At 43.3% G+C, this 27559-nt stretch overlaps 2 protein-coding genes and 1 long non-coding RNA gene across 6 annotated transcripts in view; all 3 read right to left on the bottom strand.

Annotated features, from left to right (window-relative positions):
* Window positions 1-23268, bottom strand: part of TRIM33 (tripartite motif containing 33) — a 37243-nt gene extending 13975 nt beyond the window's left edge. For both annotated transcript variants that reach the window (XM_030473281.1, XM_030473282.1), the window contains exons 1-10: window positions 22737-23268; window positions 12211-12329; window positions 11962-12109; window positions 9572-9704; window positions 6516-6632; window positions 3646-3760; window positions 2418-2564; window positions 1782-1899; window positions 506-750; window positions 97-261 (exon numbers count right to left, since the gene is read on the bottom strand). In XM_030473281.1, the coding sequence (XP_030329141.1) occupies window positions 97-261; window positions 506-750; window positions 1782-1899; window positions 2418-2564; window positions 3646-3760; window positions 6516-6632; window positions 9572-9704; window positions 11962-12109; window positions 12211-12329; window positions 22737-23169 (1740 nt within the window). In that variant the 5' untranslated portion in view covers window positions 23170-23268. The remainder of the gene's footprint in view (window positions 1-96; window positions 262-505; window positions 751-1781; window positions 1900-2417; window positions 2565-3645; window positions 3761-6515; window positions 6633-9571; window positions 9705-11961; window positions 12110-12210; window positions 12330-22736) is intronic.
* Window positions 7016-7433, bottom strand: LOC115602302. The gene is made up of 2 exons (XR_003989644.1): window positions 7176-7433; window positions 7016-7089 (listed from the first exon to the last, which is right to left on the bottom strand). It is a non-coding gene; the product is annotated as an uncharacterized LOC115602302 (long non-coding RNA).
* Window positions 23269-24415: 1147 nt separating the features above from the next.
* On the bottom strand, window positions 24416-27457 carry BCAS2 (BCAS2 pre-mRNA processing factor). Of its 3 annotated transcripts, XM_030473248.1 has the most exons (8): window positions 27255-27390; window positions 27090-27182; window positions 26936-27006; window positions 26692-26853; window positions 26330-26390; window positions 26196-26246; window positions 25366-25446; window positions 24417-24847 (listed from the first exon to the last, which is right to left on the bottom strand). In XM_030473248.1, the coding sequence occupies exons 1-8, from the start codon at window positions 27345-27347 to the stop codon at window positions 24827-24829; spliced, it is 633 nt and encodes a 210-aa protein (XP_030329108.1). In that variant the 5' UTR covers window positions 27348-27390; the 3' UTR covers window positions 24417-24826. The 3 variants fall into 3 exon arrangements, with proteins under 3 accessions (XP_030329107.1, XP_030329108.1, XP_030329109.1); XM_030473247.1 differs by lacking the exon at window positions 26330-26390 and having other exon boundaries at window positions 24416-24847; window positions 27255-27457; XM_030473249.1 differs by lacking the exons at window positions 26196-26246; window positions 26330-26390 and having other exon boundaries at window positions 24418-24847; window positions 27255-27388.
* Window positions 27458-27559: the final 102 nt, after the last annotated feature.

The raw sequence follows: 27559 nt of genomic DNA, 5'->3' as shown, positions 1-27559 counted from the left end.
TACACGCTACATAAACACGTTTACAGCTGGAGGTATCATCTATTGTAATGACAGATTGGCACAATGGCACAAATGAAGCGTGTACACAGGATATACTTGTCTTTGAAGGTGAGGCTGCATCATGGAGTATTGTGGTCCATTGTGGCGTGGTATTCCTGGTATACGAGCAGCATTCTGAGCCATTCTCATCTGATGTGCTTGGAAAGCCCCACAGTTCATGTTACCCCTCTGCATGGTCTGCATGCTGATCAACCTGGGAGGCTGCAAGGGTTTTTGGTTTTTAAAATTGGTGCTTTGAACATGTTAAAAAGAAGCCAATCTCTTTCCACAGTAGGTTTATTAGTTACAAACATCAAGAAAAGCCAATAGCTGTCACATTTCAAGTATGGCAAATTTCAAAAGATTGTCATGTTCAGAAACCACTCTGTACATTAATATTTGATAGGGCAATTTTAACTCTCAGTGCTATTGTAAAATATGAAATAACAACACACAAGATACTTACCTGCTGCTGTATGACTTGTGGACTCGTCTGCCTGGGAACTGACCCAGTTGGCTGTGCCATCCTCATCTGCTGCATTTGCTGATGCTTTTGTGCATACACCTGCTGCTGCATGTGCTGAAGGCGAAGCTGCGCTAGATTGATTTGTCCTGGAGCTTTGTTAACATGGTTTGTTCCTGGAGGAGTTTGTCCAACCACTACATTAGGAGTGTAACTAGGAGTTGGTTTATTTTCAATTACAAGGTTACCTAAAGAAAGCCAAAAGAAGAACACTTAAATCTCCATAATCATCCAAAGGTTGATAAATGCAGAATATTCAGATGTTTCTAACTCAGTTTCCTCAGGCACAGCAACAAAGCAATTCAAGTCTGAAATTCTGTTTTTAAGTCTCCATAACCATACATGAGAGAAGCAAAAAGAAAACTCAGACCACAAGAAGAAATTGCAAAGCTAAAAGCATGACCTGTGAGGAAAGGGTGAAAGAACTAGAACTGCACAGCCTAAAAGACAAGACAGAGATGACTTGTCCATGTTCACAGCAAATGGACAAGATGAGAAATAAAATAGGGAAAAAACCCACGTTGAGTATGAAGGTTTTATACCTAAGGAAGCAAAGCCTGGGAAAAGATACCTGGGGGACAACGGAGAGTGTCCCATCACTGAGCGATTGTGAACAGGTCATACAAGCATGAGAAAACATTACTACAACCGAGTCCTGCCTTGATACAATACGATGGACCACGCCGGCTCTAGCTATCTCCAGTCCCTTTATAAATGTGTCAGACATTTTAGAATATAAAACTAACTAAACATTTCTTTTTAATTCACTTACATTTCCAGCCATCACATGGACTGGCTCATATCAAGAGTCCTCCTAATTATGCTTGTTCATGCAACTTCCAACACATTAAGGCATCTAGTATTACTCCACATACAGCTAAATAGGAAGTTCAGGGAGGCAAGACTGATTCTATTTACTTGCCAAAAAAGCACCCATTTAGCACTAGATCCTATAACCATCAGAACCACCTCAAGAGGGGAAAAAGGGCCATTCCTAGAACCATTCCCATTGGAAACAAAAACTCGTGGAGAAAGCTTTGCTAATAGAAAGAACAGAGCAGATACAGACAGTAACCAGGACCGGATGGGTTATGTCAAGAGAGTTTTGGTCTTCTGCATTGAGATGCATTGCACTCCAACTTGCTCATGTTGGATGAACACCGCCAACTCAATCCAGTTTTTCCAAGTAACCCAGAATAAATGGACACAATTTTCTCACCTAAATTGACGACGTTCTTGGCCCAGAACGTAGGGTCACAATGGAAGCGGATTGCTCCATTGGCAGCTGGGACGGGATCACAGCGCGCCTTTAAAATATGCCGTAACTGGAATGTTATCTGATGGGAATCAAAAACAAGACTGTTGATGACAATGAAACAAAGAATGAGGACATTAAGAAGTGTGCATTTGCCCAGCTAGATTAAACTGCTGGATCACCAACAAGGAATGTCAATAGCAAGTTTAGTTCCTAGCCTGGAAATTCTCAATTCACCAGGAAAAACATCCACTGTACAATTAGTTTTTTACTCAACTCAGAGGATTACAGAGAAGTGCTGTTACACAATACTACTACAATGACTCAAGTAAAACACTGAGGTGCCTTTACAGAGCTTGACCCCACTCCTTCTATGATCCTACTGTTAAGGTCTCACGTTACAAATGAAAAGTGGTGTGCAATTTGGGAAATTCACTCCATTATTACAGAGGGTGGTTTTTTGTTTTGTTTTAAATGAAGCATGAATAACTCATTGTCTCTTCCATGGATATAATCTAGTAAAGCTACAGGATACTTAGAACACTCTTTTGACTGAATATTCTCTGTACTGCACAGACAAGTTAAAGGATGTTTCCTTACCAGCCGTTTACTGTATAGCAAAGCAGTGCTGCTCCCACTTGCAATAGCCCAATTAGTAAAGTTCATCACATGCTTCACTTGTCTGGAAAGACCAGTGATGTCATTCTGTTGCTGTATTAACTTCATCTGTCTCTCCTTTGTTACATTCTACAAGGAAACAAAATGGAGACTTCAGACTTAGGAGGAAAACGTAAACTGCTATCACAGGTCTTAGAGCAAAAGAAAACTGTCACAAGCAAAGCAGCTTATGCTAATGCTCATATTCAGAGTGGCTAGAATCAGCAAGTAATAATTCACTATTATTCCACTCTACCATTCTTCACAGAGGTATCAAAATAAAGGGAAAATAGCAAGCTCAATCTTCAGGATTGGGCGACTGTTACAACCTCACGAAAAAAGGGAACTTTCCAATGGAATTTTCTAGCCTGTAACAAATGCTGCGTCAACAGGAAAAGCTAAAATTCAGTTACTCATCTAATTTCAAATCCTGTATTTCAGTCCTGATCAAATACTCTTTTCTTCCAGGAATACTTGATGTCATTGCCGAATAGCTGTTCCTTCACCAGAAGAAATCTATTGTAATTAAGTTGATATTTTTTTCAGTCACGCCATGGCAGACTGGCAGCATGCTCTGCACTAACATCTTTGGATGGATTTCCTCTCTTCAGATAAAATTTAAATCATAAGTTAAGTTTTCATAGATTTGAATAAAAGTGAATATAATTATTAATCAGAATATGCTGGAAAGTATGCTTAGAGTCATTGCCTCCTTTACAATGACAATCTATAGAACTTAACACACCAGCATTACACCTTTACATACAAACATATGACTGCCACGTCTTTGAACACCTAGGTGTACTTAAAGGGTCAGGATTTGTTAGTAGTCAACACCAGTTGTGAGAATTACTAAGGAAACAAATGCTAACAAGTGCCATTAGGACGCTAGGAGTGAAAATGAATACCTGTCACTTCCCTGCCCTTTTCCCCTGCTGCCACCACCCTATGCAAGCAAAAGGAGGGAATCTGATTTTAACAACCAAGAGAGGAAATCATGACGTAAAGTTACATCAAACACATGGCATCTATTTGTCGTGTGCTCAAGACATATTACAGACCTGTCTCTGAGAGTTTACACTGTGAAGAGTAACTTTAAACATGGAATATAAGTTCTCAATAGGGAACTGGAAAGAGCAAACAACACTATTAGTTATTCTCTTAACTGTACCTCAAGGTGCTGTAAAAGGGATTTTCCCTTTTTATTGATCTCATTGATGAGGGTGAATATAGCCACTTTGATCTCCTGTTCTACTCGCTTGTTTGTTTCATTTACTTCTTTTATCCTACAAAAGAGAAATGTATTGTCAGGCAGTCAATACTCAACACCACAGACATTTTCCCACCCTTGGAAAGCAAAGGAGCAACTTCTGTGTTGAAGGAGTTCCGATACGTGCAAAATTTATAGCTTGATTTCTAACAGAAATCATCACTAATCACAAAGAAGCCATCTAAAATTTCAGATTTGGAATAAAATGGTATAGTCTGAGATTGAGATGGGATCTCAATTAACAACTTGGGTTTTACTTAAAATTATATGAAACAGTCCTTGTGGTTTATACAGAGACATACCCAGCCAAGACCACACGTGTGTATGTACACATATATATTTATCTCTACATCATGTCTCTTCTGCTGTGAAGAATTTATATATGATGCCTTAAACTTTTATGCTATTGTATATTAACCGGAAAGGAAGTGAATCGTGAGGTTCAGATTGACTCCTCCACCTCCCCCAGAAAATCTTGTAACTAAAAGGTTACTACATGCCTGTAAGGTATTACATGCCAATACACAATAAAGACAAACATTTCACTAACAATTTGCTTGACATTAGGCTGTATTATTCTCTTGTGCTTTACTACTACTGCCCTTCTATGTCTTCACTTCCATCACTGTCATTCTTCCCCAGTTTTAGCGTCTTCACTATTCTCAACTTCGGTCTCAAGCAAATCATCTTGACCTCTGTCCACAGACTTTGAAATACAGCATTTCTTAAACCTCACTGCAAATTCTGGATTTACTTGATGCTGCCTTAATCTAATGCTAACATAACGTTGCAGCAGGATTCTTTGCTTCGCTTGTAGGAGTCAGAGCACACCACCATGCATGAGCCAGCCTGAGTGTAAAGACTTCAGTTGTCCTCTTCCGAAGGGCTTCTTCACTCCTAGATCAAGCATGTGAACCTGCAATGTCATTCATCCTGATACGATCACAAGACCAATACTCATTTGTCTGACATCTTCATTGTTGGTGTTAAATGCCCTTTAAGGCACCTTGGACACAGGTTGTGCTTTTTCATGACAGCACAACCTGGTCTTCTACTCCGACAAGCATTCAACCAACCCCTCATTAAGTCAGTAGACATCCATCCTTGGCACCCACCAATTATTCCAGGCAGTTATTCTTTCTACACTGTTTTATGCTTCACAATCACATAGGATGGCAATTTCATACCATCTGCTAACACTGACAACATTATTGTAATATACACTTTTTTCATTCCCTGAAGATTTATGATAATGGATTTTGTGCCCTACACTTCAGCAACGAATAGAATGTCAAAGTAACCTACTGTGTCGCTTGCAATACCCACTTGGCTCAGCAGATAATCATGATCTTTACACAGCCCAACCACATGCTGCAGAAATTCACTGAATTTTCAGTGAAGCCAGAAACTCTTAGGCAAAAACCACCATTACAATGTGTTACTCATATGGGCACGAGCCATTATTGGCCTTGAATTCTTATCACAGAATGTTTTGTGAAGTTCTTCCCTGTGAGGGTGCTGAGGCGCTGGCACAGGGTGCCCAAAGAAGTTGTAAATGCTCCATCCTTGGAAGTGGTCAAGGCCGGGTTGGACAGTCTTGGGTGATACGGTCTAGTGTGAGGCGTTCCTGCCCATGGCAGGGGGTTGAAATTGGATGATCTTAAGATCCTTTCAAACCCAAACCATTCTATGATTCTATGATTTCTTGACCTTTCAGTTTAATTATTTCTCATTAAACTGAGTTTCTATCTCTTCTTCAAGCATGTAACAATTCTACAGCTTGTCATCCTCCTTCATGATGGTGCTTGCTTTTGGGTTCCTTCAAAGAGTTTCATGCTGAATCAACACAAAGAATCCCATTTTCATTGCTTCCATCTTCACACACTTGCCTCTGCCATGTTCTATGTTCTCTTTCCCTTGCAAGTCTCTTTGGGTTTTTTTTCAAATGTACATGTTACCACTGGGAGTTAAAGATTTGCACCAGAACTTCCCCTTCTATCTTTGGGACACTTCCTTCTGCCTTGTACTTCCCATCTCCACACTATGTGTCATTTTGCAAGTGACTTAAAAGCTGCAGAAGGCTCACGAAACCACTGAGAATCACAGTGGAATTCCCTGACCTCCAGCACACCACATCACCACGAGAGGGTGAAAAAAGCAGCGATCTTGTGCTCTCTCTGTCTCTATATTCATTGTTCTACATGACAATGAATGTAAACTCATCCTGGAATTCTTAAGCTAAGCTACCTAAGAAAAAGCTTGCCTTCCTTTCAAGTAACTGCACTAAGTTTTGCCTGCCTGTTTCAAACCAAACCAATCACAGTTTCCTATTCAATTTCAAAAGAACTTTTTAGTACATAATTATCAAAGAGGCATTTACAGAAAACAAAAATATTGCTAGAAAAATCAGTTATCTCTATAGCCAACAGTGTCACCTACAGCCCAACTCAGCAGAAACCAGAAGATGGGTTTGCTTTGGCTTTTTTATTCCTTCTTTCTTCCCCTCCCCAAGTGTAATACATGTGTCACAGCTTTGGTTCTAACTCTAAGTTGCCATAAAAGACATCACCTATGACATTTGTTTCTTTCAACAACCTCAACAGATGGATAGTATTGTAGGGAAGAAAGCAACAGGAAAATAATTAAGTCCAATATGACTTAAGATGCAGAATCAACTCAAATATGAAGTATTATTCTAGTCCCATCATTCTTCTTACTGTGGTGCATTAAAAAGAATGTAATAGTAACAATTCATCACTTTGGGTACTCACCTATTCTGAACTTGGGCAGCTGCAAAATTTACATAATTCTTCTTCTCAAGAAGTTTGGCCAATAAGTTCTCAATTGCACCCTTCTGGTTCTGAAAAGCTTCTTCCAGAAACTGATACCTTTTCAACATGCAAAAGATAGCAATTACCAAGGAGGAATGGGCTGAAACTAAAGGTTGCCAATTTAGATGTAAAGCTTTTGGAAAAAATGTGACAAAACACATACAAAAATCAAACTGTGTGTACACCAGTGTGTAAGATGCTTCAGTGATAAAACCCTTTGTAAGCGTCCCGAAGACTGAACCTCTCTGGGTCGCATTAATTCCAACTACACAGGGAGACGATGCGCTGCATTGTTTCACCAGATAGCAAGCAATGGAACCCCAGCTAAAGCAGACAGCAGAAGCTTCAAAGCTTGGCAAATCATTTTGCTGGTGTTAGATGAGGAAAATGCACTAATAGCTTAAACATATATTAGATGATACAAAAAACCCCTATTTTTTCAGTTGCTATTATACTGCTCATATTTGACCAAATTAGCTTAATCCAAAAGAAAATAGTCCTATTCGAATAAAAACTTAAACTTTCTTTGGTACTTCCATGTGAAGAACACATCATTCCCTCCCAAGTCCTTCAACCAAACAGCTCCTGTATCAAAGGCACCTTCCATTACTTCATCTGAAAAGAGTGCAAGTAGCTACATCAAAGGAAAATACTGAAATGAGTTGCATTTTCCTAACATACAAGAGGAATGAACAGTGCAACAGAAGCAGAACACCTATGTTAGAAATGGCAAGGGGAATTAAGTAGCTCCAAGAGTTTTCATCTTCTCTGGTTCTTCTCAACTACCCAGAGATTCCCCCCAAGCCCCAAGATTCCTGTCGGTCACTTGCCACTTCTTGTCTTCAGTAAGTAAACTTCATGCTTCTGAAACAGAATTTGTTAATAAGAGGGACAGTCTGGGTTCCTGGAGTGTCTTCCCTTCTTTACTACACTAAATCTTAACACTCAAACTGGCAGAAAACTCCTACAATTGAAGAGAAGCATCTGATAATCTACATTAGAAGTAACCTACACTATCCCCAAACCACAACTGAAAAAGAAAGCAGCATTGTCTTTGGTCAAATTTGAGGAGAACATTGCAATTTAATCTAACAGGAAAAGTCTGTTTGGATAAATGATCAAATTTACAGTAATAGTGTTTCTTGACTCGAATTACTCAGTTATGGTAACAGAGACTTGGGCAAAGAGAACACTACTCTCAACTGAAACCCTCCTCTCCTCTTTATTCAGTTTGTACCAGCAACAGACAAGTTTCAATGACAAGAGTTTAGATACCTCAGTCTCAATATGCTGCTTTTTCTAAGAACAGTCCAGAGTTCTTGCAGACAAACAGCACCACAAGTTTTAGGTATTATAATGCAAAAAGCAGCATTACTATAACCTAAATGCCACAAGATGTGAAATGTTTCGAGATCTGCAGATTTTCTGTTCTACTTTCATCAAGTGAAACTCATATTTCCTCTTCAGGGAAAAAAAAGATAAATCTCCACTTAACCTGGCACTGCTAAAACTTTGCTGTAGGTCCTGTTACAGCCAAAATACTTTAATATTGTATTGTACTTCCAGCTTGAAAAGCGTGTGGACTGAAAACTACTTAAAATAGGTGGACAGCACACCATTAGGCTGCTAGAAGAACATCAGCTTTCTACAGAAGTACCAGCAATCCTTTCACTTAAAATTCTGCACTGAACGCTGGACCCCATTGCTACTAAAGTGGTGATTCATCCTTTGGTGCAAAATATTAGGACTTCAGGTAAGAAGTAAACAGGAGATTAAAACTAATCTTTGTTTCCACTTGATTTAGTGACCTTCATAAAGATCTCAGTTGTACTTTATGGCAGATGAAGCAGTCGCCCTAATCATCTGTAATTCACATCTGCAGGCAGAACGGATTTTAAAGCATATTCTGCAAAGCAGCACATTAATAGCAAAGTATTCTCTTACTGGAAGAGAACAGGTCAGTAGAACAAGATACATCCGTTAGTTAGCATCATGCACAACACAGATGCAAAGAAACCAACTAGAACAAGTTAGTTAACATATCCTAGGAGACCATGCTGGTTTGGACACATCTTTCAGGGTATTTCTGATCGAGCCCATGAAGGAACAGGTTGTTAATATTGTAATAGTACTCATTTCGAAAGTAAAAGCTCTCCCTTCAGATGCTATAGCAGCCTATGAGAGCAAACACCGCTCTGGAAAACAAACACTAAATTCAATATTGTAACATACTGACAAGACCCTTGACAGAGAAGTGTTCCTTGCAGACTGACTGGGAAAAGCCGTGCTGCAGTGGCTGATAAATACACATTTATCCCCAGATTCTCTATTATAACACTGCAAACTACTTTTTCAAACATTCAAACAACTCTACAACAGAGCTGCTAAAAAGCAGGAAGCTTTAATGTATCTTAAGAAGTCCCAACTTTTTTCTAGCAGCTAAGAGAAGAGCAAGCTCTGGAGACAAAACCCAGCATTTCTTGTTACTCGGAGTGAGGCAATGTTCAACAAACTAAAACCATTCAACTTTTCCCCTCTGTACCAGAAAAATATACTCATTTACGAGGCAAAATTTATACCTTTCTTTAAAAAAATACCCTAAATTGAACAATTGTTGCATAACAAAATATGCCCTTTCAAAAAATTACCTCATCCATGACTCACTATTTCACTTTTTGCTTCTTTACAGCACCAGGTACTCAGAGCTGTAGCAATTTCTATTCAAGTCCTGGCAGCCCTGGTAAATGCCAGGCAAGTTAACAAGTTAATCACACCAAATCACCTCAGCCCATGTTGGTTTGAATCTGCTCTTAAGATACTTCACAAAGCTCGACCAACTGATGGCTTAAAGTTTTCAGCACTCCACACAGGTTCTCCTTTGCAAGGGATCATTTCAGCCCAACAAAGAGTACATACAACAGTATTCAGGACACAAAATGCCATTTCATCCTCGGAGAAAGTGCACCACAGGAATTAAGACATAGTAATATTTGTACCTGTGTTCTTTGTGTTCCAGTAACTGACAGTCTCTGCATGTCAGCCTGTCACATGTTTCACAGAAAAGTTTTAACTGCTCTTGTTTGTGGACAGGACAGAAAACAGGACGTTGACCAGATGCTCCCACGGCCTCTGTTTTTAAAAATAAACCAGTTTTGCATTTTAAAATCAAATTTAGACAATCTGAAGAGCAAAACGACTCACTTCCAAGCTCAGTAACAACCAAGAATGAGGACAAAGACAACTACAGACCTGTTCTCACCCTAAAGTTCCCATGAATAGGTTCTCATTGAAATAGTTACAGCACTAGTGGTATATCACTGTTTCTGCTTTATTGTATTGAAAGAGAAATTCGTCTCCTATCACAACCACTCACGACACTGGCACCTGTAAGAATGCAAAGCCTGTACACAACATGAGATCGTGGACACATGTTAACAAACCGTGTGCAATTTCACCCGACACACTGAAGGATGGATCAAACCTCACAAGCTTTTATACTGTCAAATAGCCCGAGGTTTCCTAAATTGTCACTTCCAACCCTTTGTAAATCTCATTAAGTCATATGCAACTGAAGTGGTAAATGCAAAGCAAACATTGCCCATGTTAAGAGCTACTTAAACCCCAGCTGAACTGCTTCCCTTTTCCACTTAAGCAAATAATAGATAATGTCAAAAAGTAGTTCTGAGCTTACAAAGAAGTGCTGCACAGTCTTCTAGGGATATTTTGAGCTTAGCACAGAGGAAAGCAGCCTTTGGAAGATACAGCAGGTAAGGTTTAAAATATGAATGTCTTAAATGTCTTAAACATGAATGTCTCCAACATTTCTGAAGCTTGTTATATCATGCAAGTTATTGTAAAGGAAAGAGAGCTCCTGAATCTACAGCTGACACTCAGTAATAGAAATTTGAAGTCTCCAGGGTGTATCTTTGAGTCTTAGCAGAAAGAAGGAACAAGCTCCTCCAGGAAAATAATGAACTGTCATTCCCCACAATCAGGAGAGCTGTAAGGATCACTATGTCAGGTCAAAGGAAGGCTACATTCTTGCCATATGCTAACACACCAACTCCACATTGGCTTCCCTCTTCATAAACACCAACCTACAGTTCTGATATAAGGTTTATTTTATTGGAACAGCCAATTTTTGGCACTTCCCCCTCAGGTTTAGTGAAGGGGAAGCAGAGCTATAGTATCACCTTGACAGTCACAATATAGCACTCCTGAGGAGCATCAGCAACTCTTTGTGGGGCCCTGTACTTTGATTTCACTTTAAGTGTTTCTCACCTAGTAGGATTAATATGTTTAAACTTAACTAGATAATATTTCTTATTGAACAACACCCAGTAAAACCATACAGAGAAAACTCTCCAGAAATGAAGGTTTTTTACAGAGCAAGTGAAATAAGATCATTGTCTAGAAGAACCAAGCTTAATAGCAAACTTTAAGTATTAATCTGATTTTGATGAGAGTTGGCAGAAAGCAAAGCAGTGTGACTCCTTTGAAATGGCACAATGAAACAATCGTGAAGATCTTAATTCTAAATGGAGAGAGAGAGAAGAATGTGAAGATCTCTCTTCCTCAATACAATCAGTCTTCATATACATCCAGATTGTGTAGAACCTACGGGCCTTTAAACCTGAATCCCATTTACAAATATATAACATCTTCTAAGCTAAAACTCAGTTTCCTTTCACCTGTTTTGGGAATGTTTTCCACATTACCTCAGCAGGTTACGAACAATACACAGTCAAATAACAGGTTAAGAATTAAGTTCTTATAAAGCTGCACATCTAACCAAACTGTACACACACTTCACACATTAAATTTTGCTAACTGAAAGAGATATTAAACCTAAAATACATATGAACTCCACATTTACTCAGCAATATCAATACAACAGTAACATAATATTGAATATGACTATGAACTTATCCGAGTATACTTCTCTACTAGGAGAACTATAATTGCTCCTTATAAATCATACATTTTGCTGTAGTTGGTTAATTTCCTTGGCCAATGGGTAAGAATATGTCAGTACTCTCCAGATTTAAACCCTCCATTTAGTTTTTCTACTAAAGTAAAGAATTATTAAGAATGGATCTAAATTCTTTCCAAAGACTGAACTCTCATTCTCTTTCTTCTGTACTTAACATACTTCTTTCCTTTGGACATCAAACTGTACAAAGTGTGAGTAAATACCCACTTGAGTTTAGAATTTAATTTTTCCTCTATTTTTAGAGCTAGAAATTCTGCAGCTTTTTACTAAACTTTTCCCAAATCTTTAGAGAGCCATACATACAGTTGGTTGTTACCCAAATAATCCTCCCTGCCTCTTTTCACATGTGCTAAAGAGAAAAGGCTTTTACCACAGTGATATCCACACGCTCACCTGAAGAAACATCCTCTTTTTTTCTGATCATATGATCTTTAGTGAATTTTACTCGCTGATGAGCTTCTATGCAAGTCTTGCACAACCATTCCCCACACTCTACACAAAATCCAACAGCACTAGCATTATCTTCACAGCTTGTACACACCTGCGAAGGGAAACAGGCAGTTACCATCATTTTCCTGGAAAGTATTAACATGTAGAGACAAACCCAGCAAATTAATTCCAGCAAGCAGGAAAGTGCCATACCTGTTCTGACTTCTCATCGGAGCTGCTTGGTGCTTCTGACGTGTCTTTTACAAAGTAGTTATCCACCAGATCTATCTGTCTGCATTCTTGGCGGCATATGGGACATCTGATTACACCAACTGCAGAACAGAAAATGTTTCCCAATTTTCAGGTAAAGAACATGAAAACCAACACTCCCAGAATCAAAAGATCACAGGAATGAACACAAAACCCTCGGACTGCTCATTTCACTTGGATAAATTGGAACAAGCTGCCCAGGGAATCAGTGGAATCACTAGCCCTGGAAGTGTTCGCAAACCATGCAGACGAGGCCCTCAGTGTCATAGGTTAGTGGTGGCCTTGACAGTGCTGGGGAACGGTCGGACTTGATGATCTTGCAGGTCTTTTCCAACCTGGTTGATTCTATGATTAATGAACAGATTGCACAGTTGACACTACCGTTAAAACCAGCCGCTACCTACAGGTAACAGTTTCCCCTAAAATGCACCCAACAACAACAAACCATGAACAAGAAAACCCCCACAAACCACATGCACCTCTCTTCAGAAGAGGCTTTGTTTCCTAAGATGAAGGTGTGGTAATTTCTACATCATACTCAGTTTTTACTACTGATTTCTTCCCCAAAAAATACGTGTATCTTTAGCCCAGTCATTTGTTCTCCCCAAGCAAATATCCTCATTTCCCCCCATTTTAGTTTGATAAACTCAAGACACATGTTAATTACTTTTTATAACCATCTATTGCACAGCCTGTCTCAAGGCAAGCATTAGGAGAGGGATGCAGATGAATAACACCAACTATCTGAAGGTTACAGGGGTTTTCCAAGTAGTGTTTTGCAGGAAGGCTAATACCAAAAGCCACAATTTGACAGCAAAAAATCTTATAATGCCAACTACACCTACCTTTCTGCAGCACATACAACACTTTGCACATACAGATGTAAATGCATACACACATAGCTTTAACAGTGGATACAATGCGACTAGTTCCTTTCCAGTATCTGGCTTTGTTATCCTCTGTAATTGCTAAATTAGAGCTTTAAGTCCTCAGTGGAGCTGCAAAGAAGCTGCTACATGATCCAAATTGACATTTAAAGACATTTTGTGAACAACAAAGACATTAAAAGTTTGAAAACTTAAGTCACCTCTGAGGTAGTGGTTAACACCTAGTCTTAAATCAAGTTCCTATACAACTTGACTGTGATCATCATTTTCAGGGAGAAGCTTTCAAAGCAATTGGGTATTTTTATACACAGGGACACCTGAAACAACTTTGGAAAGTAAATGTAATTAAATGACGCTCAACTCCTTTGTGGATATTCAGTTAGAACAGCAGGACTTATTTCAGGGAGATTAACTACATTAGTAGTAAATTAGTTAATTTTTTCAAGTGCTAAAATTAACGATGGCTTCAGAACACCCAAGATTCACTGCAGAGCAACAAGAATCCAAGTAAAAATCCCCTGTATCATCAAACCAAACATGCTTCAAGAGCAGAACGTGAAAAATAGCTAGTATTTCACCACCTATAAGAGCTTTCACATGTACAATGAAGCTTCTCCATATGCAGAGCCTTGAGATTCTCTTACTACTGAGAGACAACATTCTTTAGGGAATACTATAATGAAAGCCACCTATCAGCTGATGCGCATATACTTACAGACCAAAAGTTTCTAACCATTAAAATTACTCCACCTAAAGCCAGACCACAGCTAAACCTGATTTTTAGTGCTCTCTTGGGCTGATCGCACAGAAATCCTACAGGAAGCACAAAAGCATCCAAGATCTATAATCTTCACACAAAGCAAAGTCAAACGCCACACATGCAGAGCGCTTCCTGTAAGGCAAGTTTGGATTTCTTTTTTAAAGCAGACAAATCATTGAAATCTTGAATAAATTCAATCTTTTTCATGTCAAAAGAGCAATACAACTGGCAGCCCGTGGGCTGGATTCAGACCATGGGTAATTCTACCTTGCCCATCGCTTCTCTCTGCAAGGACACAGGGAACAGGGAGTCCACAAACGCTGCTCTGACAGTCAAACATCCACATTTTGCACCTCCATATTCAAGCACACTTTGCACACAAGTTACCCACTGGTGTTCTGCACATATCTCAAGAGATCACAACCCTAAGACGAGGCCTTGCCATTCTCATTCAGCAAATACACTTCATTTTCACATCTCAATGCCCTCAATTATCTCCAAAGTAGCTTTCCAATATTATATGAGCAACTCATACTCATGTCCTGATCTTTGAATCTAATATAAACCAAATTAATGCAGCACCATTTGTACTAGAAACCAGACAGAAAAGACAGATGTGGCTGATTTTGTGAGAGGAGAGGGAAAAGTAGATAAAGATCACACTGAAATAACATTTACATAGAAGAAAACCAGAAAGAAATCCTTACCCGATAAAACTTGAGGTCATTTGCTATCTAATGAAGTTTATGGTAAAGATTTCACGAGAATGCATTTTAGGACAAGCTATGGCTCAAATGTTTATAAAACCTACTAAAAAACCAAGGTTTCATTGCCAGTTTCAGTCCAAAATACTTCTTATGTAAGAAAATTGAAATGAAGCACAAATACCATCCTGCAGCAGAACTTACTACACTGGTTTTCTGCATCAATTTAAATTAGAAGCTTAATACTGTTAAAAACAAAACAAAACCCAACCAACCAAACAACCACCCCAACACAAATGTATTTAGCCCTAGTACACACATTTCCACTGTAACTCTGCTTTCAGAAAAGGCATGTAGCTACATCCAAAGATAGCACACAGCAAAAAAACCCCATCCTTTTCTTAAAGGATCAAAGTTGAACTAGAATTAGACACATTCATAGGAATTAGGAAGGTCAGGCTGGTTTATGACCTCCCCCAATCCAAACTATTAGCATAAAGACTTCCCACACTCTCAAAGATGGCTTCATGTTATTCTGAAGCCATACATCGACACTCAAGAGGTTAACAGCAGCACTGAAGAGTTGAGAATCAGGAAGTTTCTTTCATACTTCGCATTTCCAATCCCACAGAACCCAGTTTTACAGAAATGCTTCTTCCCTGGCAAAAATATTAGGAGAAATCGTAAGTATTGACCACATCACGTGGAACTCAGAGGGTCTATTTTGAATGGCAGTTCCTATCTGATTTACAGTGCACTGGCATCAAAATACCATCATCAGCATTAACTACAGGAACAGAGTTATACTTCAGGTGCCAAAAAAAAAAGCAGAAAAGCCCCCCCAAAACATCACCATCCACAGATGCTCCTGTGAATATTAGTACTTCCATGAAGAAATCCAAGGACAATCAGCCTTTGGACCTAAAAGGCCATAGAAAATGAGGAACTGTTTTACAAGAGCTGCAGGTAAGGAGTGGGCTTCCAGCTTCTTACACTGCAATGAGGAGGACTGACATCACTGGTTTTTCTACTTGTTTAATCACAAACCTCATAATAAGACCTGTAACAGCCACAAGCACAAACACTTATCACCATACTTGACATACACAGCTGCATGTACATTTTCCCTTCCCTGCCACTTCCAGTCACACTGTGAAGTGAATTACATCCTATTCCCAGATAATCGTGCAGTTCAGATCAGATTCTACTTTTTGTCACGCACTTCTCCAGACTTTATCCAGAACAGCAAAATCATTCTCAGTCACGTTTACTGCCCCTCATCTGTTGCATGCAGCCTAACCCAAGTTTTGTTTCTCTCCTTTTACCCTACATAAGGCTGATTTCAGTGAGAGCAGAAATAATTTCTTACCTGGAGATTTGGTTTGAGCGTCACCAATCCAGCAGGTAGGAAAAGCCTGCCCTGCATTGCTAACCCCGCTCAAAGAGAGGTAGGTTTCACTTGCCACCTTCTCACATCATGAGCCATTCCTCCCTACCAGAGTTTCCAAAGTCTGCAACAGAGGGAGAAAAGAAACTCCCAATTCGTTGCGACATGCTCCTAAGGAGTCTCCTGATATGATCAGAAAGAGTAATTTGCCCAAGATACTACTCAGAGCTGAAGCAAACCACAGAGGAGAATGGACAGCAGCATGTGCCTGCAAGAGTGTAGTCAGGGACAGACCTGCAAGAACTGCAGCAGGAATCAGCCCTGGGGAGCTACTTGAGCTGCTCTGCAGCCCATGTCCCTCCCGCACACTGATGGGACACAGGGCAGAGCTCGCGGTGGTGGAAACAGGAATACCAGCCACAGCCCGGGAATGGTCACTGCCCTGGGAAGAGCTGCCCCTGCCCTGCACGGGAGCCCATGTCTCTGCGAATCAGGCTGCAGATCATGACTGTGAAACCAAGGAAAAGCCCTACAATAAGAATGTTTTGGTACAGCTCCAGCTCTCTTGGCAACTCCCGCCGAGGTTATGACCTACACTTCTAACCAAAGCAGAGCACAGAATAGCCTAGGTGAAGAGTTTTGTCAAGAGCAAAGCAAGGCAAGTAGCACAAGTTTTACTACACGTGTTGAACCATTAGTTATACAACAACTAGAAGTCACATCTTCCTTACACTGCACATTAGATGTTCTTATTTGTCAGTCAAAGACTTTATTAAGAACACTAATGAGAGTGGCATCTATGTAATCCTTTTAACTGTTTATGATTGAGATAAAGCACACTAAACTAGACCACAGACATCAAAGGATGCCAGAAAGGACAAAACTGAAATAAATAGAGATGAAAAAGTAATCTTGTTTTCATAAAAACAGAAAGAATGCTAGAAAATCTGCAACATAATCCAGCAGCAAGTCAACGGAATGGGTCAAAGAACTTAACATTTCAAATAGAAATGCTTTTAATCTGCCACTGCCAACTAAAGCTGCAACAGAAGTATTTTTCTTAATTGTAACTCTGAACTATGAGAATACTTCACATATATTTAAGGTTTCCCAAGGGTAATGTTTCTCAGATGGTTATTTGCATGTATCTCAAAACAAGCAATTTTTTTCAACAGGTTAATCTAACTATGAGAGCCTTCACCTTGAACTAGTTTCAGATTTATTCAAGACCTGCTTAAAATCCATTTCTTCAGTCTGACATCTTGATCCTGACAACACTAAAACACTCTTCCAAAGTTTAAAACTCATAGAATGGTTTGGGTTGGAAAGGACCTGAAGATCATTCAGTTCCAACCCCCTGCCATGGGCAGGGACACCTCACACTAAACCATGTTGCCCAAGGTTCTGCCCAACCCAGCCTTGAACACTGCCAGGGATGGAGCACTAAATGCTCCTAGGGGGAAAAGCCTGATTCTCTGCACCTCCGGCCTTGTAGGATCAAACCAGGGCAAGCTTATGCCAAGTCTTAGGCTACTATACCCACTCGAGCTTGATATTAAGGAATTCCAACTCTTGGCACTTTTAAGAGAAGTTGAAATCAACTGGTCCACCCCCACTACGTCTTTGCCAAGCAAGGCACATTCTGCCCAGTAAGACAGTGTGTGTTCAACTCGTACTTCCGCACAAAAAGAACTGGAATTTTCTCGCATTCTCTGCTCCCCAACCACACTTCTAGAAATTACCTTCTGGAGTTTCATCAGGTGTTCAGAGCCCATCTGCAGGAGAGCTAGGCTTCCCAAGCCAGGAAGAATTAACCTGTTTCCCACCCAAACCTGCGCAAATACCATCCCCTCCGTGTGGTTTTCTTAAAACTTAGCTTTTTTAAAGCCACTTGAGAAGCTGCCTGGGACCCTCCAGCACCACAGCCCTGGGGTTAGAGAAAGGGAAGTGGGGAGGAAGGAAATGGGACACAGTTACAACTAGCCATGGAAACTTACCTACTCCTTACAAACACTACACTCGCTAAAGCAAAAGAGCAAACATAGAAGCTTCCATACTAAAGGATCCATCCATTCACTTGCTGGCTTCAAGTCCAAGTTGACTTCAGTCAACTTAAAATGAACACTTCGCAGCCTATCCAAACACTTCCTAAACCTTAGAGACCAAAAAGCAATAATGGAAAGTAAAGTCACTGAAGTCCTAACTCCAAAACAGCTTTTGGCAACAAAATAAAGGGTATTGCTGAAGGCGGGGAGATCACTAATCTGAATGAGGAGGAATGTGTTCATGGATGAACACAATGTACAAGATGAAGGGATAAGAAGCTACAAAGAGCACTTTGTACTTCAGCAGCGCCATTCAGCCCTGGATCCCCTCCCTCGCTGGGCTAATGCAGGCAGCCTTTCCAGTGGTCCAAAATTCTAAATTCAAAGTATCTCTCAAAGTTTATTCAAATATTGAACCCAAACATGCGCATTCCTAAATATCCTTCCTTACATACTGGAATTCCTATTTTCGTAGGCTCCAACTCCTTCAAAACAAGGTCTGAAACACAAACAACATTTATCAAGTCCCTGCCTACAAAAACCTTCACTTTGAAGAAATGGCTTAGGTTTTCTGTTGCTACTTGCAAGCCATCAGTTAGCACTAGCCTAAAACATTACCCACTGACGATCAGCTCAACCTTCTACAACTGTTCAGTGAACAGCATCATTTCAGACATCTGGTTTTAAACAAACACGTGTTTGGGTTTGGGTTGAAACGTGTCAGGCTGATTCCCAAAACAAAAGTACTAAGTGAATCTAAGACAACTCCAAATCCTTTTAGATGTTTACACTATTCTAATGATAAAGCTTCCCAGTGCCGGAAATATTTGCAGGCACTCGTGCGATTTAACAACTCAAACTTCCGTTTGAAGTTCAGTCTTGGCATGTTTGCAGTCCTCCGAGGAATGAATCTCTGCCAGGTTTCATTTATTGGTTGAGAGCACCAGTAGTAGTTACTACACATGCATAATATTTACTTCTCACAGAGATGTGAGGGTCCAAATACTTTTCTGTACAGCCATACATCAAACTGACACTTGTTCTAGTGTCAGTGGTTAGACCTTGAAATAAACCCTCCCAGGTCAAGTCAGTGACACAATCCCACTGAAATCTATCAGAATATAAATACATTTGGAAGAAAAATAACTGCTTTCAAGGCCCACTCCTAACTCAGCTTTTGTTTTTGACAAACAACCCTTGCTTATATCACAACTGTCATGCATTCACCTGACAACACGTCACATTTAGTGAGGAAAAACAATTTATAGCAGTCACAGACATCTATTTTTATAAAAATGACACATGCTCAGAATGTTACCAGACAAAAGTTCTTTTAGAATACACTATTCATTTAGACTGAATTTTAAATTTCAGACCAAGACTGTAATAAGCTCAGAAGATGAACTGAACATTTCTCAGGACTCTGCCTTTCCTGGGCTCCAGCAGATATAAATCCATGACCCTCACTCATCAACACAGGAGAAAGCCAAAGGATCAAGAGAATTCAGCTGATGTATACTAACAATTCCTGAACCCAAGATGAGCTGCAGTGACACAGCTTCAGCAGTCTATTTGATGCAGGAGTTTCTAGACTGAAAACACAGTAACTATAACTGAATTCAGTTTAAGTGGTATGTCACATTCTCCTAGACATCATACTGGTTTTATGTTTCCCTCCCAAAGCAAATTAAAACGACTTCCTGCATAATTTAAGGTGTGATTAATACATGGTCTCTAAATACACAAACACTGGGTAGAGGAGTTGAATTCAGCTATCAAAATAATTTATGATACTACGTATTAGAGCACTCACCAGTAAATGGATTGTTCCTCAAATTATACATACGTGCACATTAAGTTGTGTAGGTTTCCCTTAGGCTCCCCAAAAGCATCCTGCAGCTCTTTTTTAGCCTAATGAAGATTGTGCCGTTCTCAGGGAGCTGGGAGAGCCACACATTCTCTCTGTTGAGATAACCTTCTTAAAAGAGATTGTAAATATCTCAGTGAGGCAGTGAAACCTCCAAACAAGTCTCTTCCCAGGAGCAGATGCAGCAATGGGTGCAGGACAAGTTGGTTTGCAGGATCTCTAACTTCAGGCTGAAATCTCTAACTTCAAAGTAAGCATTTTTCAGAACACTGGGATACAAATAGAAGGTGGCATTTTCTTGTAACCTGTTCAGTCTGAGAGGAATTGTGCAGCTGGACAGCTGAAACAGCAGTCGTGAAGCAATCAGCTACCCATCAAATAAATACACATTCCAATGACCTAGGAAGTCATTAAACTGCATACGAGATTCCACTTTTTATGTTAAGTAAATGGCATAAAGTATGTATGTTTTAAATACACCAAAACACTTCTGGTTTCTCCCCCCCCAACATAAACAGCTGCCAAAATAATCTCTCACTAGTGCAACAGGTACGAACCTACCAGTGACTTTTCTATAACACAGCCTGCCACAACTTGAGGTTGTTGTTTTAAACTTTAGCCAGAGTTTCTTAAACTTTTGGGAATTGAGACCACTCTTCTGTCTTCGTTAGCAGTGTCTCTCAAAGGAGTGGCAACACTTGAGGAGAAGAGATGCCGATATAGACCACGAACTCCTGCCTTCAAGCATCCTTCTGCCTTCCCTGAGAGCAGCAGCACGTTTTCACCAGGACAGGACACAGAACTGTTCTGCAGGTACTGAGGTTGCACTCACCTCCTGGTAAGTGGCTTCCATAGTTATTACCCAATAAATACATGTATGTTTTACTTTTAAGTACTGACAACTCTTATAGAGCAAAATCTGAAGCTAATTAAGAAAGAAACCAGGAAAATATCAAAAGAAAATCCTGTTCTTTTCCATAGCACTCGTAATTACGTTATCTAGGTGTAGAGACAGTAACAATAGCAAACGAATTTAAATGTACATAAAATAGTACAGCAAATAAACAAGTGAGAGACTACAGTTAAGTGTAACCTGTTCCATGTATAGGTACAGGTACCACTTCTCATTAATTCTTCCTTCATGAAAAAATACCTGCTTGTGGTTAAGGAGACTAGAGAAGCAGTACAAGGGGAAGTAACCATCACGACCATCAAAACTCATGCCAACAGGGAAGGAACCTGCATGATTAAGCAATGTGGTACTTCTCTGGATGCTGAGAATGCCCATTTTGGACCTGACTGACTGGTAAGCACTTCACGTGCCATTCAACTGATTCCATTTACAGCAAGTAGCAAGCATCGTCCACAAACCTGCATCTTCTGGCTGCTCAGTGCCTTGTTCTTAAGTGACCTGCTGGGCTAACACATTTGTTCATGCAGCCTTATGTACCACCAGGATGGATCACACACATCTCTACCAGTATAGTCTCCCGGAGCCAACATGCACATGTTGCTCACATCATCCAAAAGTTTTTGATGCAGCAATCCAAAGGTGAATTCTTACTTCAAAGAACAGAATAAAGCATTCTGAAGATACGTGTAACAAGAAGTGATACTCCAGCTTACACGTACTTCAGAACCTAAGGCTTTGTGTTGTTCCTGCACTTGTATCCTAACAGACACAGCAAGATTCAGATAATCCTGCTGACTGCCATAAAATCAACTTAGCTTCAAGTTCTGTGTCTTTCGTTTGCATCTATAATGCAAAATATAGAATCTGGAATTTAACAAGAGGGATGACAAGACCACCCAAGTGCTTCAGTTAGTGCATTTATGAGCTATACTGAATGCATCAGCTTTTTAAAAGCAATGGATTTCACATCCTAGACGAACTGCTTCTGAACAGTTTGGACGAAAGCACCACTACCAAGCCAGGTTAATTCCCTCAACTGGCAACACAGGAAAGGCTCGAGTCCTTGCTAAAACCAGAAGGATGTCACCAAACAAGGTCTCACTGACCACAGGGCCCAATTAAGACCTGCAAAACCACTTACCAGAGCCCTAATTTGGTCTGTAGACCACAGCATGTGAGTCACTCTATGAAGAGCTCCAGAAACTTTTCAATTCTACCCCTGAACATTTAAAATTAAAAGAAAAAAGAAAAATCAAGCTGTGATTTCAATCCACAGACCTAGAAGGAGCAGTTTACACTTGTTCCACAGCACAGGAGTTACACACGTGCAGGGTACACAGGCTCTACACGTCAGTAGAGCGCAGAGTGACAGCAAGTCAAGTGACAAACAGCACTGCAGTGGTTTAACTCGGACCACAGGAAACATGAAACTGAAAGCAGGTGTACTCCACACACCACTGCCAACCCAGCACTGAATGCTGTAACAACAGTGAGCTACATCTCAATCAGACAATATTTTTCCTCGAGTACTGACCAGCTGAACACTCCCTCCCAGACAAGCCTCTACCAGAGCACCCCCGAAAGCCAGAACAACACGTACAGGGCAATTCACGCTGTCATTCCCAGACCCTCCAAGTTACAGCCGTCGCTTACAAACACGGAGCAAACTGCTGATGGGCGTGGTAAGAGAGATCGCGGAGGATCAGGGCAGCAGCCACGCCGGCGCTCACGGACGCAAGCTCTGCCGGCAGAGCTGTCAAACGAGGCCGAGACAAACTACGGGCTCAAGCCCGGAAAAGCTGAAGCTCGCTCGATGCCAGAGACAAGAACCCGCGAGCAACGCAGAGGCACCTCCCGAAGGAGAAGCCGCCGGCGCCGGCAGCACTGCCGGCCCCCCCCTGCTCACCTTGCTGGATGTCGCCGTTCGCGCCGCCGGGCACGGGCACGCTGAGCTGCCGCTCGGGCTCGGGCAGGCAGCGCCGGCAGAAGGAGTGCAGGCAGGGCAGCAGCTTCGGCTCGGCCTCCCGCCGGCTCTGCAAGCTCTGCGCGCAGACGGCGCATGTGTCCAGCAGCGAGAACGGCCCCGGCGCCGCCGGTGTCAGCGGAGGCACCGGGCTGGGGCCAGGCCCTGGAACGACACCGGGCCCCGCCGCCGCCGCCTCGGCCTCAGCCTCCCCGAGACCGCGCTCCGCCACCGCCGCCGCGCCGGGACTCTCCCGCTCCTCGGGCGGCACGGCGGCCGAGGGGGAGGCGGCCGCGGGCTCCAGACCGCCGCCACCGCCCGGCCCGGCCTCGGCAGCCCCCTCCCCGCCGCCGCCGCCTCCTTTGTTTTCCGCCATGTTTCCTCCTTTGAACCCAGCTCCCCGCTCCGCTCACGTACCGCGTCACCACGCGCCGTGCGCGCGCCCCACGCCAGGGAGGCGGGGCCCCGCGAGGCCGCGCGCAGCGGCGCGTGCTCCGTCAGCACGTGTGGGTGGGGCGGGTAGGGTCCGGAAAAGACGAGACGTGACGTCGAGCGCGCCTCGGGGTGTATCCCCATTGGTGGGCGTCGGAGGCTTCCCAGCCAATCAAAATCAGGGGCGGAGCGTGCAGCACGGAGCGGGCCGCGCCCACCGGGGCGCCCCTGAGGCGGCGGCGGGTGCCGGTAGCAGCCGCGGCCGGGCCGGGGCCCTGCCCCGCGCGGAGCAAACGGTGCGGACACCGCGGGCGGGAGGGGCCGAGGACAGCGCGAGGGTTGCGGCGCCCACCCGCGCCCACCGAAGAACAAGCGACCGAGCGCGGTGAGGAGCCCCCCGTCCTCACTGGGCACCCCAAAGACGGGAGCGGTGACTCTGCTACGTGTTTGTAGCGGTGGAGCACCGGGATCAGCGGAGGAGCCGCGGGACGCCGGTGTATTGGGGTGCTGTAAGACCTGCAGTCAGTGCGCCGTGCCCGGCGGCGGATGGTGAGAAACACACATGAGGAGCCGTGTAGCACAGAGCACAAAACCCCTTGGGAAAAGGGGGATGGAGTGATAGTAGAGTTGTAGTAAAAAGTAGTGGTAGGACAAGGGGAATGGCTTTAACCTGCCAGAGGGGAGATTGAGATGAGCTCTGAGGCAGAAGCTCTTCCCTGTGAGGGTGCTGAGGCGCTGGCACAGGGTGCCCAGAGAAGCTGTGGCTGCCCCGTCCCTGGCAGTGTTCAAGGCCAGGTTGGACACAGGGGCTTGGAGCAACCTGCTCTAGTGGAAGGTGTCCCTGCCCGTGGCAGGGGCTTGGAACTGGAGGAGCTTTAAGCTCCCTTCCAACCCAAACCAGGCTGGGATTCTACGAAAAGTGCTTAGCATGGCACAGTCCACCTGGGACCCCCCCCCCACACAAACAAGTACCTGTGCAATGCTATGCACCATGTCCCAGCCTCTCTCCCAGCCTGGCATGGGTCAGTTACAAATGCTCTACCACCAGCAGCCTCTTTCCAGACTCAGCCTTGCACACTGGGTTCAAGTTCACACACATCAGCCATGCAGTGCCAGTTGGTGGGTTTGGTGGACAAGGCTTACTCTGCTGCCTGCACTCAGGCTGGCTTTGGAACGTGAAGCAGAAGCCATACAGATAGCAAAACAGTATTTATTAAAGGCATAGGGGAAAATGCAAAAACATGAAAAGGCTTTTTTCTTTAAAAGCTCCTACATTAGGTATTTAAAACCAAAACAATTCACAAACAAATTAAAATACATTTAACTATGCCCCTAACACATTTGAACAGGACACTCTGAGTCTTAGACATGAAAACAAGGAAAAGAAACAATGAAAACATCACACAACTGCAACTCGAGGTGTCTACAAACACACAGCATCTCCAAAGGTTTTTGTTTTAACATATGCTGCAGTGAGACACCAATGGTTAAGTCACTGGAAGTCCTGCTGGATATTCTCCTTGTTCGCCTCCCCGTGCTGCTGTTTGATTTGTGAGATTTCATTTTCCAGCTGCACAATAGTTCGTTCAATCTCATAGTTTTTACTGACAAGAGACACCCATCTGGAAGGGAAAAGAAATTAGAAAGCCTTTAAGTTTTATGTAAGCGTCCTCTGTTTTAAAATAAAAAGACAATTATTGTTCCAAAAAAGCACAAAGACAGGGAATAAAGCAGTGTTTTTCTCAATACCTGATAAACCTCTGTCAGTATCAATGGTAGTTTGAACAACCAAAGTGACCAAATGTAGGTTTTAACCCTGCTAAGATTTTGTATGTTGAGATTTGATTTACTAGAATCAAACCCACTGACTGCCAATACTTAGTTACAGAGTTTAAGACACAGTTTAGGCAATCTCAAGTAGCTGACGTGCCCTCCTTTCACATCTGTTGCTCACCGATTCACTCAACTATAGTAACTATTACACAGACCTGAATTACAAACCCTCTGTGCAAAGCAACAAGCAGTTTTCCCACCGTAACATCCCACAACAGCACTGAAAGATCACAGATGCTCTGCAGGGAAGAATTCCAGGCAAAAGATTGACTTGTGGAAGGTTTAACAGACAACTTCAGATACTCACGTGGATTCCATTTCTCGGAGCTTGGCCCCAGCTGTGAGCTGCATGTTCTTTCGTTGCCAGTTCAGATCCTGAATGTTTTTCCTGGGGAGAAAAAGACGTATTCCTTTTTATCTCCTTTCTTTACAATCTGTAATTTCTAATTTCAAAATACACCCGATCTCTAGAAGTACGAGAGAGAGAGATTGATAAAAACAATAAAACCACAGACACACAAAACCACCTTCCCCTATACTACAAGCAAAGCTTCAAACATTCAAACCCACTGCTCCTGGTGTACAACACCAGAAATGTGTTTCGTTCTCTCTGAAAACCAGTCAGCAAAGCAAAGATGAACTGCTCATCATTCACGAAATTCAGTCATTCCCTGAAGCACCTGAGGCATGCAGAATACTTCAAATCCTTTGGTCTCTAAGTAGACCTCAGTTCACACTGCTCACCCCGAGTGATCCATCTCTGTAAACTCATTAAAGCATCTACCTTAATAGGCCAGACCTAACATCAGGCAGACAACTGCACACTAAGTAAGTCTATCAGCAATGGGAAGAAGACATGACTGCATTACAGAGAGGATTCCACTTCAGTCCATCCTGTTCAAAACAGAGGTTCAGACTAACCAAAATCAAACCAAACAAACAGAGTTTGAGTGGAGTGGGCATTATGAATGTAACTGCGTGGGGACGGCAGAGTCAGATCTGTTAATTACTGTTGTTACTGGGTCTTTTTTCCTGTGACTGTGGCAGCAGCATACACACGAGCCTTGCACAGCCTGGGGGAAGGGGCTCACTTTCCTTTCAACTTCATTCTGAAAAATATGGAAAAAAATGACTCACCTCAACTTCTGAAGCTCTTTCTGGGCTTGTTCTATCATATGAACCAGATGTCTAAGAGTAGAATGGAAGCAAAGTGTTAGGAAAACATACAATTGCTGGACCTGACCCATTTAAGTAAGGACACAAAAAGCCACCTCAATACAAACACCAGACAACTTGTTCTCAATGCAGTCTGTGCTCCTCACTCCTTGGGGCCCCCAACATAAGAAAGATGTGGACCCGCAGGAGTGAGTCCAGAACTCGTGATTGTGGCTGCCCCATCCCTGGCAGTGTTCAAGGCCAGGTTGGACACAGGGGCTTGGAGCAACCTGCTCTAGTGGAAGGTGTCCCTGCCCATGGCGGGAGGTTGGGACTGGATGAGCTTTAAGGTCCCTTCAACACAAACCAGTCTGGGATTCTATGGTACATTCTAAAGATCCCCCTACATACACAGGAAAACACAGCAGCCACACAGAAGCTGAAGTCAGAACTTCAGCGAGGTCCCGCAAAGCCTTACTCGTTGTACACCTTCCAGGCGTTACAGCCGTGCTGTGACATGAGCTCCAGGTTCTCGATGCGCACCGCCTGGTGCTCCAGCTGCGCCATGGAGTTGTTCACGCACTCCTGCCACGCCGTGATGTCGTTCTTCTGCCCGGAGGACGGCGCCGGCAGCTCGTACCTGCAACAGACCGCCCGCCCGCCTCAGGAGGAGGCGCGGGTGCCCCGCTCTCGGGCTGGTCCCCCCCGGGCGCCCCGCTCACCTCTTCATGCTGAGCAGCTCCAGGGGCTGCCGGGCCGCCAGGCGCTCGAACTCGTTCCGCATGATCTCGGTCTGCGGGGAAGGCGCGGGTGAGGCGGCGGGGGGAGCCCGGCCGGGGGAAGGGGCAGGGGACGGGGGAGCTCGGTGCTCCTCACCTCGAACGCGCTGAAGTCGTGCGCCGGCAGGTAGCTGAGGTAGTTCTTGGTGGGCCGGTACCGCCGCGTCTCCTCCTCCACCAGCGCCGCGGCCTAGCGCACACAGGGCGTCAGGCACGTCGGCTGCCGGCCCCCGCCCGCCGCCGCGCCCCGGCCCGCACTCACCGCCTCCCGGACGCCCGGCGCCTCGTAGCCCTGGTCGAAGTAGGGCAGCGCGTCCACCACTACGTCCCCCGCCACCAGCCCGGGGCCCGCCATGATCCACCCGGCCCCGCTCTGCGCCTGCGCGCCCCACCCCGGCCACGGCACTGCGCGGGACACGCGGCCCCGCCCCCCCGCCGCGAGACCCCGCCCCTCCCGGGGCCATCTCCCCACCTTCACCCCGCCCCATCGCTCTGGCTCCGCCCCTTCATGTCCTGACCCCGCCCCATCGCTCTGGCTCCGCCCCTTCATGTCCTGACCCCGCCCCC

This window comes from Strigops habroptila, chromosome 18 (genome assembly GCF_004027225.2).
Source record: "Strigops habroptila isolate Jane chromosome 18, bStrHab1.2.pri, whole genome shotgun sequence".
In the NCBI taxonomy this organism is placed as follows: Eukaryota; Metazoa; Chordata; class Aves; order Psittaciformes; family Psittacidae; genus Strigops; species Strigops habroptila.
The sequence above is the reverse complement of the archived record's forward strand: the minus strand, read 5'-3'. Positions and strand labels throughout refer to the sequence as shown.